Source organism: Varroa jacobsoni, unplaced genomic scaffold (assembly GCF_002532875.2).
Source record: "Varroa jacobsoni isolate VJ856 unplaced genomic scaffold, vjacob_1.0 scaffold_1077, whole genome shotgun sequence".
Classification (NCBI taxonomy): Eukaryota; Metazoa; Arthropoda; class Arachnida; order Mesostigmata; family Varroidae; genus Varroa; species Varroa jacobsoni.
Window position 1 is genome coordinate 150,718 of NW_019213979.1, and position 11,165 is coordinate 161,882.

General features: G+C 38.2%; 1 protein-coding gene across 2 annotated transcripts; it reads right to left on the bottom strand.

The window, feature by feature from the left end:
* Positions 1-24: 24 nt before the first annotated feature.
* Positions 25-2,761, bottom strand: LOC111266382 (uncharacterized). 2 transcript variants are annotated; one of them, XM_022843837.2, is made up of 3 exons: positions 2,408-2,761; positions 1,105-1,180; positions 25-453 (listed from the first exon to the last, which is right to left on the bottom strand). In XM_022843837.2, the coding sequence occupies exons 1-3, from the start codon at positions 2,514-2,516 to the stop codon at positions 189-191; spliced, it is 450 nt and encodes a 149-aa protein (XP_022699572.1). In that variant the 5' UTR covers positions 2,517-2,761; the 3' UTR covers positions 25-188. The 2 variants fall into 2 exon arrangements, with proteins under 2 accessions (XP_022699572.1, XP_022699571.1); XM_022843836.2 differs by having other exon boundaries at positions 1,105-1,300; positions 2,408-2,758.
* Between the last annotated feature and the right edge of the window lie 8,404 nt (positions 2,762-11,165).

Below are 11,165 nucleotides of genomic sequence, written 5' to 3' on the forward strand. Positions count from 1 at the left end.
AGGGTGAAGAAAAACAAACAATCCTTAAACCTCGTGAATTTCGATGGTAACGTTAATAATATGTAGGTGTTTATTGTAATTAATGAATTGCATTAGGGAGAGAGAAAAAGAGTGATCATAAACTGTTCTATATGGACGATTTTTTTTTTCTGCTATGTTTGTTGTAGAGAAAGCAAGGCGATCAGATTTTAAGTCAATGTGGGCTGGCATTTTGGTCTGATAAAAGTATGTTCAAGGATATTGTCCAGCTTCGGTGGCCATTTCGTCTCATTTGTGCACTCCTGTTCACAGATGCCAGCCATATGGTCCTGCCGATCACAGTCGACCATGTAGACTCCTACGAATTCAGTACGTTTAATATCCCATTGTGGGTTGCAAAACCATGTCACGTTATAATGGTTGATCCAACGATCTTCTTTTCTCTCATAAGCGGCCCAATCGCGACATGCGCACCTGCAAATCAAAACCAGTTACGACAAGTTCATATGGCCAAACATTCATCTTGTTTATAAGACAACTTACGTACAAAAAAAAAAGGATGACAATAGATAAGTCTTCGTGACCAATTGATAGTTAATCATCCTCAATAACAATTAATTGGTCCGGTATTAAAAAGCGTCCTTTCTCCATGCCTGGATAGCTACACAGTGAATTCTAAAATACTGTTCCAATCATTCAATGAAAACCCAAAACTTCGTATATCTCTGAATTTGTTTCCTATCTTCAGATGCCTTTGAGGCACTGTTTTATGTTACAAGAATAATACTACATGACCTGTGACCTAAAAAAAGTGTTATTATCTTCCTTTTGCTTCAAATATTTATATAGTTAATGTTAATAGTTAGAATTTCAATTCTCCTAGTGTTGATGCAAGAAAAATGAAGGGACAAAAACAGAACAGAGACCTTCCTCTGTTAATTCCGTACGCAGCAATTTTTTCCATAAGTAAGTTTTTTTTTTCATATAAGAATGTGAAAGTGCCAGGACTGGCGCAATTTCTACCTTGCCCATTGCTTTGACTTGCTGCAGGAAGTTTCTAATAGAAGGAAATATGTCGCGATATGTTAAAGTGATATTATTGTGTTGACATCGTGCAATCGTGACCTGTCTCGATTTGCGATGGCGTGGTAGAAGATTCTTTTCTCCGGGTGATACTTGCAGACCTCGTAGATTCGTCTAGCTGAAAGATATTTCTCACTTGTGAAACGGTATTTCAGTTGACAGACGGGTGAACATGGAATCAGTTCGCCCTGTGGTACCCAGACATACGCTGGGCCGTCGGGACCGGACTCGCAGTTTGCTATGAACGATACCCAGAAATTGCAAAAGTGTTGCTATGATATAAAATCAGGCTTAGTTTCCATAGTCGGGCCAGACGATGCGTATAATTAAAACTATTTTCTACTAATTTGAATGTTTGCGCTTCTGGCTAGATCGTAAAAGGTGTTAACGTTACATTTGAAGTTGCCCAATTCATATAGATCTGGCATGCATGTAGTTGAAAAATTAGAAGTTTTGATACAGAAATTTCGTAGATGCTATAATGTATATATATAAGATATAATATATGAATTATTTATACATTATATCTATTGGCTATCGATAATTTGCTTTGGGTAGTAGGTTAAACTGAAATACTTTGAATTGTCTTAATGGCCTTTTAAATTATGTATCCGAAGTGCGGGATACGTAAAGGGTACGTGCTGACTTAAAAACCTACATTCTTTGATATTTTGCCGAAGATTTTCTAATGTTCGATACATTTGCGGAATTTACTTATCGAAAATAGATAATGTGGTAATCGTCTTCGTTGTTCCAGAGCGTCAACTCCTCTAAGTGTCGTCCCAGAAAACATCTTTTAGAAAGGTCTTTTCTTTTTTTAACAACATAAACAGGCTAGTATGCGTTCTTCTACAAAGCTGAAAAAGGTCAATGTCTTTGTCAATGTGAAACGACGTTTCTCAGAAATTACGTTTAGTTACGTTATTCGTAATAATGTGATGATGGTATTTTTGTTTGTAAGTGGGAAGCTATATACTTGGGAAGCAAAGGTTGTTGATTCATGACTCTTAATGTACTCCGATCTAGTCTCAAAATCTCTTATCAAAGTAAACAGGGTCACACGTATGCTGTTACTGTGGAAGCTAAGGCTGGCGAACCCAGCTGCTATTGGTTCGTGCCCCGGCACTTTTACTAGCCAGCTTTTATAATTGATGCGTAACAATAAATGCTTTGGTGCGCCTTAGGTAAAGGAAAATACTAAAGTCCCTGATGTGTTTGGTTCGGAAGGAAGATTTTGCCCGAGCTGCGACTGGTCAACTTTGAATAGAGGCCTCTTTACTCGATCCTATTTCAGGGTATCTAATATAATGTACCCATTTAATAGAATAGTTTTTCTAACACTTACATCTATGCATATTTTCAGGAAAGCAGAATTGCTCGAGTTCGGCAAATTTAAATCTTCCGGCTAGCATCAACAAGCTTAACACCTCTATTTTCAGCAAAAGCGATTCCATCTCGTGGCTTTTGAGTCTATCGGCTATCACTGTAACGCACTTAACAGAGTAACTTTTTCAATTTGAACTTCACCAAATCATGTTTCACGTAACAGAGTGGGCGATACGATCGTCGTTTGTCAAGGAAGGCCTCTCAAAGAGATTGCGGAGCCTTCGATGTGATGTATCGACGTTAAAAGTAGATTACGTGCTTGGAAATGACGCAGACGACTGGGCTCTCCCTTAAATTAGGAGAGGTTTCGCTGACAGTCTGCTGTCGAATCAGAGCGTCTTATGGTATAAGCAGCTAACGGTATATAGTATCTCGGCGGACTGTACTCTACGATGGGAGGCTTCTATGTGACGTTTGAGTACGTTGATGAAGATCGAGAACGACAGAACAAGCGAATCTCGCACCGCTGTCACAGGGCTAGCCAATGAGGTCACGCGGTGTCGCCGCTTGAGTCAGCATGCAAATGCTAGCAATGCACAATCACTAGAGATGACTTTTATTTTACCAGCTTGTATAGGAATGCATCTAGCCACAAAACAGCTCAGAGTGGATCACCAGTTTCTTATTGACCAAGCTCTTAATTTAACAGGAGCTCCTTCTGCTGCTGAAGTGGATAGCACGACGAGCGTGAAAACACGAATATGATTCGTGAGTCTTGATAATTATTGTTATATTCCAATTAAACATAAAATATCCATGACGTTACTACAGCGAGCAGTTCAAGCTTTCGTAAGTAAAGAACTTAAAGATAATTAACAAAGTTGCATAGACCTAACAGAAATATCAATGCAATTGTACGTGAGAAAGAAATATGTCATGTCAATAATAATTCTAAGGGAAGAATAGGATACATCAATCAAAATTAGGTAAACTGTTCAAGGTTGGAAAGCAGTTGTAATGGTGAGGCGGGCGAAGAGGTTATCTGTGAGACCCAACAAAAGAAAAGGAAAGATCTTCAATAAACGATTTTTTCAAGAAGTTCTGGGACTTTCAGGTTATTGGGAGCTGGTAATTGAGACCCTGGCAAAGTAATCAGTAACCGGGGTCGATGTACGAAAATACACGGGGTGCGTTGAACGACCGCGACGTGAGAGCTGATGCAATAGCATCCTTAGGTAGACTGACATGGGAAACTAGAGGGTACGGCCGAAGTTCATGGAATAAAGAGACGTCAAGAAGAGTATGTAGCGAACGGTGATCGGGAAGATAAAGACAGTACAGCGGAATTGGGAGGCAACATGTAGGCCATTGTGTTGTAAAACCTGGAATTGCTTCATTTTGCACGGTCCGAGAATAGTGAATGATACAAAGATTTACTGTTAACGTTAGTATTTTTGGGAAGCGTCACGTGTTTACGGTAGGAAACAGTGGAGACAACATAGAGGTAAACGAATCACTGTGTGAATTTTAATTCTTTAACGCTGTTACGCATTTATAAATAAATAACTGATACAATAATAATAAAAAACTTGACCAAACTTGATAAAATACCCTAATAATAATAATAATAATAATAATTAATTGAATTATTGTAAGAAGAGCCATGATTTAGTGTCATCATTTGTCGACTTTATTATTAAGGTACAAGTTTTTAGTAACCAAAATTTACTCCATAGAAAATATGACGAATTTCCATGTCAACAGCAGTACATAATATGCGTAGAAGGTAGTTCGTTGTTAACTTGATAAGATTTTGCAGTAATTGCGTCATCCGCTACGTTACAGTATAATAATGTAAAGGATTAATTTTTGTTTTTGCTCGTTTCGTAAAAAGGAGAGCTTATTGCAGATTTTTGTAAACATTCGTACTTTGTGAAATACTAACCTGAGAGCTGGCTGGTCTTTCGACTTTGGATCAAACCTACAGAACTCATGCTAGCTTCTTTGCGATAACTTTATCACTAGCAGGAATATAGATTTACGTCATATTAAAAGGTGCGGTTGTCAGTAACGCCTATGATCGTAGTATTGTTACTCTTGCAGAGCTGTGATCTAAATCTGCTCGGTGTTCGTGTAGAAGCCGTTGAGGTTTCGCTTATTCCTTCGACTCCGGAAAAATCCAAGGTATATTAACTAACGTCGGTTTCTCATACAGGACAATTAATTTTAGAGTCATCTCTGATTTATTTTCCGCTCCCGTCGATGCTAATTACTTATGTTCTATTGGCTAGCATATTGTATTGGGTGGCCCACATTTGCTTATCACGTTAGAGAAACAGGGATGATTTTTGTGAATCCATACATCTAGCCCGTACATACGAATATGTAAACGATCATTCTGTAGCCTTAAGATACCTTAATCTAAACGAAGGCATTGCGGTAGCATACGCTGATCGGAGAGATAACCAGATCGACTCGGACTTGTTGGCTCTGGTAGCCTCTCTGCCTCTCTGGAAGCTTGCTCTTCGCTAACTGTCGAATTACTGGAAAATGTAGTTCAAATAACAGCGGACCCATGCACTGAGTTTGGACAGTGAAAATTCACGCATTAGAAGAGCGGAGAAACCAACTCGTTCTTTCCCATTTGACCGATTAATCTCAAGTTAGATAAATGCTAGTGGAACCTAGCTTTCCTTAAAATCATCTAAAGTTGTATATACTTTTATCATATCAGCTAAGATTTTTTTTCTTCTAATGTCTTCTGTTTTATGTTCACGTCTGCTCGACATATTACTTGTTTCTACTAAATCAGGCAAGTATCTACTTTTTTTGTTTTGTTTTCTATGTTTTTCTTTCATTTTCAATAACGTTTACGCAACCTTATATGCTAGACTATGAACTCACTCGAAATGAGTTGTTTTCCCAGTGCCTCAAACTATTCACATTGTAGCACCTTTTGATTGTTTGACGCTTGTGGAACTTATCGCGCATCTTGCGTCAGTTATCCAGCAGCCTTCATAGTAACGCTTAAAATCCGTTTTACAAACTCCAACTATTGCTCCTTACTGGCTGATAAGAAATTATTCATTGATGATATCTGTTAATTTCCCCCGTAAATTAGCAACACATGCCGCTTCTTAAGACACATCCTGGACCGGGTCAATATTTAACAACGACTTTTTCCTATCGTCATCTATGCAACCCAAAGCAGAATGTGTTGGAAAGAAGGTACATGGCAAGCAGTTGCGTACGCCTGTATAAAATCTACGCATCGCATAACAAACGAATTATACAGACGGTATATGTCGCCCTGCTATCATCAAAGTTCCAGGGTACCTTGCATGCGTCTATCTCTGAGTATTTGAAACAGCAATCAATGTCGTCTGGGACTAATAAAGATTTCTCGCTACCCCAGTATCCATAATCGCTCATATAAAAATACCAACAAAATAATTTTCAGGGAAACGGCTGAAAAAACGATTTTTCCCGCTGTCGAGGTGTCTCCTGCGGCGGACGAAAGCAACGCACCTTATTGCCATGGCATAAATGATAAGTTCGATATGCACTATACGACAAACGTGATTAAATCAAGAAGTATACACAGAAGCATCAGTACAATTGTAAATCCTATATTTATGGCAAGAATTGATACGAAGAATCCCGCGAAGACTACCTAAATCAGCAGAAAAATTTAACAGTTGCTGTGCCATAAGCGACCTGTAAGATTAGTTCCTCTAGAGCTTATCTAGCGATTATGTCTCTATAGTATGAAAACTGGATTCGTTCGTCCGTCTCTCTGTCTGCCGCCGTGTTCCGTCCAACCGGAATTGGCTCTGTAGTGTGATTGCTTTGAGTCGCTTTCTCTAAGACGTTCGATTTCCAGAAATCAGCTTTTGTGTGACATTTTACTAATTGGATGAATGGCTTATTTTTCGAAAGCGGGGTATAGATTGAACCTCTTGTCTCCTAGAACGTAATGCTTATTTGAGCAGATTGACCCTCTTCGACAATCTTAAATGTTTCTGAGAGAGATACTGTTTGTTTTTTTTTTTGAGATTTATACAAAAAGATCAAAATTTAGGGATTCTTTTTTTATTTTTGCTGAAGCATGAATCTCGGCAATATGGTTTCACTTCGTTTCGCTCGATTGATACTTTTCTTGAGGCAGTTTCTTGTATGAGATGCAATGCTAATTTGGTTAACTTGCAAAAAGGTTTACAGTCTTCTCTTCGATTGTTCCTCTTAATGTTCTTCGGTTGGATGAATATTTTTCTACGAGATACTTTATTTGTCATAAGGCAAGTTTAAGTAAGTTGACGCTTTTTCTGTCAGTTGTCCATACGTTCGCTGATAGACTTGATAAAGTACAAGTGACAAATACTTTCGATTACCATTGAGTATCATTACTGTTGAAGAATAAAATGGTACTCTTAGCCGAAATATATCGATGTGAAATTCGGGGAATAGATTATTGAGATTAGAATTATTGCTGCAGGAACACTTCAGTGGGTTAGCAGGATTACCGTACCTATTGTATATGCCTCAACCGTCAGTTACTCACTTCCGTCGGGTTCAACGCGAATATATGTCCCGCTTAAAACGGTTGGCAAATATTGTAGGTAGATTTTCATATTTGTGTGTAACTGTAATTTTTGTCGAAATTATTGATAATTAGTTAAATATGCCTGTGCAGAATTTTAAGTAACAGACCGATGGAAATTTCAAAACTGAACAAGTACAACGGGATATTGCCAACGCGAGCGCAGAGGTAACCGTAGCAGAGTAGGTGGTGCAGCATAGATGAGGTTTTAGGTCGGCACACGACCTTACTGTGCATGTAAGAGATGAGTGAAGTTTGTTTTGACTTACATCGGTTATTTTAAAGTCGTGATCAGTTATTTCTAGTGGCAAGGTGCATATAGTGTAGTGACGGACTAAGGGCAATGGGTAGAAGAGGCAACTGAAGCATCAGAAATTAGGACATGCAGCGAAACAATAGGGTGACTGGATTCCTTTTACCTTGAAAAAAGCCATTTGTATAAAAAGCTAACAGACTAGGTGGGTCAGGGTAACTGCAAAGGGATAACTCTCAGTGTGTACCCGAGCTATCGTTTTTGTTAGGTATATAGAATTTACTAAATCTACGCTACTTTGTGTTCTTTTTTTTCAACCCGGTTTCAACTAGCAGTAATCAGCGCATCCAACAACAAGGTGACTAAATATTGAATTTTTGACACGCGTTACGGGCACAAGCTTCGTAGCTTTTAGATTAATCGATGTTACAAATTCTAGCGAAAAATTATTGTCTCTGGCAAAAAAGTCAAGTCAAAAAAAATGTCAGGCATCTGAGTGATGGTTAACCATCTAGCAAAAAATGATGTTGAATACGTAACTGTGGTTGGGGATTCCGTACCAGGTATTCGAACCCAGTTCGTTACTGTTGTTTACACGGCACTTCTGACGCAACTGTTGGTAGCTTGGAGACCGTTGGTGCGTTGGCCGTTGACAGCCCGATTGAGATAAAGCAAAATTTTCCTCTGTGTTGAATTTCTGGCGGAAGCAGATTGATCGTCCATTAGGCAGACTCGCGACAAGGGCACAGTGAGGATCTATTTAACATAATATATAATGAGCATGCTAACTGTCGACAAGGAGCATAGCACAAAATACCTGATTAACCGTGTAGAAATATTCTCATTTGGAAACAATGAATCAAATCTACCTATAAACCCGTACGCTTGTAACAACAGAGTTATCCTTATATTTTGATACTTGTTCCTTTTTCATTTAAACGCTAGATCTACCGCCTGGAATGAACTAACTTAACCTTGCTGAATATCTGCAAAAAGGACAAGAGTTAGATTGAACCCAGTCATGTATGTCCTTGTGTAAGGTGATTGTATAGACGATACAATGTCAAACTCTGCACATAAACGATTCATTTACCGAACCGACGTACAAGTTAACCAACTTTTCACTCGTTATATGCATCAAATAAGACACACCGAAACTAGATATAAAATATATTGTAAGTTATTGTTATATTTCGAATGTACAAGTTTACTACTTAGAGATGGCGAGTCATGACTGTACTTACTGTTTAAAAATGCAATGGGTACCGCATATTGGCGGTACTCTGGATCAGGCTGGATTAGTCTTATCATCGTCAAAAAAAGGGGCAGCTGCGTTGGAAGTAGTAACTACGCTTTAAATGCGGATCCCTTTATTGCACTGGGGAGTTATTAGAAAGAAGCACACATATACATCACTGTGACAGTTATAATAGACATTCTAAATATTAATAGAAATAAGATTAGGGTGATGAGATGCTAGCTAAATCTGCACAGAAAACGAACGCTTAATTCTATCCTATACTTAAATAAAATATGTGAAGCTGATTCATTTGGACAAAGTTGATATTTAAGTTGTAGAAAGGTGTTTGACTCTATGTTTTTAATTAATCAGTTTGGCCATCTACAGGAAAAGAGGAGGAAGAAGATAGGTCAACTCATTTAAATACGTCAGGCTTTCTTATGCACACATATAGAAGAAAATGAACACAGATCTTATTTCAGTTAGCATAAGACCTACAAAAAATGGCAGGCAGAAAAATAGAACAGAGTATTGGCTCGATATCTTAAAATTATTGAATTCGAAAAAAAAATATATTTATTCTAGCCAAATTAAACTTTTTCTAAATAAGCCCTTCTCTGTTATGGTGACAATTTCCTTGTCTAATACAGACTGTTTCTGAAGCCAAAGTGTAATAAAATGTGGATTTAGGTCGCGTTTGAATAGTGTTAAACTGTATATAAAGTAGCTCGTGAAATATCTAAATAGATATTTGTTTTTTTGATATCGTTGTATTATTGCCATTTCAATCGCACAAACAGCCAGCTCCCTCCGAACAGTAGAATTATTGCCTTCACAATATATTCAGATATTCTCAATACCATCGATAGCATATTGAACAGCAAATCTGAGCAAGTAAAAAACACATGTGTACGCTTATGTAGTAGCACGGCGGGCCGTATCTCCCACGGGCCTAACGTTTCAAAGGGTTCACAATTGCCAGTTAATGAAGGGAATGATGGCCTGATCCAATTCTACGCAAGTGCACTTAGTGGGAAGCAACCTAGTCGGTACAGGTTCTAGATCAGTCACCTGGTGATCCTTGTACCTTCATTGGACCGAGGCTATTCATTCAATTTATGTTTATAGTGTTGTTTTTCTATTAGGACATTTTCCAATCTGCGTTTGCGATATATGCTGAGCTATTTAATCATTCCTATAGAGCTACGAACTATTATATGGAAGGCGTTCTTTGGCGTGGTTGTGAATTTCAAATATATATGAAATAGATATAACACAGGGTTTTTGTTAAGACTCGTATAGAAAAGTGTTTAGAAGTAGGTATATGGATCTTGTGTTATATTTAGGTGGATCTAATTTCTGAATGGGGGAAGCGAAAACACTACGTAAACGTTCGGTGTTGTTTGGGGCCGTTTCATTATAGAAGCAAAACGACAGTGGAGAAGGCCTGTTTGAAAACAGGCTGAGCAGTGGCCCTGCTATTTTTACTGTTGCCATTTCAACGGTTGACACAGTTGCGCAACCACCTTTCTAGTTGTAGGACAACTGTCAATGCGCCTTCTGCTATCTGCGAGTACCTCGCAAAAAAAATCTGGAAATGCTACTTTTTAAATCTATTACCACTGAATCTGGTGAAATTTCCTCTGGTGAACTTGACGTTCGCAGCTGCCGTTATGCATTACGTGATCGAAACGAACTAAGCCTATTCTCTATCCGTAACGTGAACCTTGCATATGTCTTTAAGGCTCATAGATACTTACATTACCAGAACTTTTCTTTTTTGTAAATTATACTCCTGATATTTCGTTGAAATTAAAGCAGTTTATCATAGTTTAAGCGATTTCTTACTGTTCGAGGCCAGTTTTTATGCGGTCAACTTAACAAGAGAAATCGATATATTAACAGCAATTTGATAACTCGGAATCCCGGTCAAAGTCACTGTGGTACACCTCGTTGACGGAAGTGAACACACGGATGATATGTCCTGCCGTGGCTAAGTGCGTCCTATTTGAAGGTGATAATATATAGTAATAATAATGCATTGTGAAAATGTTTGTATATCCTTGATTATAGGCTACGTATGCGCCTACTAGTAAATATCACTGTTGGTTGCATCTCGTCTGAGCCCGTTGGTACCTTTTATAAAGGTAAATGAAGAAGCTGGACTGTACTAAGTGGACCTGACCATTTACAAGTTCGGTCAATGCCTATAATGTGATCACGGCCTTTGCTAATTAAATTATCAGAATTGCCTTACTGTTCTTCTGCCAACAGATTTTAGCAACAGTTCTTTGAGTCCAAGAAGATTACCTTATGCCTTCAACAATTCAGGCTGCCTTGGATGCACTGTTCATGATTGCCCTCAAGATGCTCCAAATAAAGACTAGGATCAAGCTAACTTAGTAAATCATATGGAAACTATCAGCTAAATTCTAAAGGAAAATTAGATCGGAAATGAAATGCGTCGCTTAGATCTGACAGATTCAGACAATTCAAATAGCCTATAAAGAACTTCACTGAATTTGAAAATTCCAGAAGTTTTCAATACCAACGATACCCAACACAAGTAATCGTAAAGGGCACAGAATTTTTTCACGGTTCAATCGCATTATAGCTGCAAATGATTTTATCCTACACGGTCATGTCTTCTATTTTATATTTTGAAATTATTTCTGCGGGCGAAG

Excerpts from the sequence above, each read along its gene's own strand:
- LOC111266382 (XM_022843836.2), bottom strand. The coding sequence starts at position 2,516 with ATGGAATCGCTTTTGCTGAAAATAGAGGTGTTAAGCTTGTTGATGCTA. Across the intron at positions 1,301-2,407 it reads TCCTGAAAATATGCATAGAT|CAAACTGCGAGTCCGGTCCC; the intron begins GTAAGTGTTAGA and ends TATCGTTCATAG. Across the intron at positions 454-1,104 it reads GCCATCGCAAATCGAGACAG|GTGCGCATGTCGCGATTGGG; the intron begins GTCACGATTGCA and ends TTTGATTTGCAG.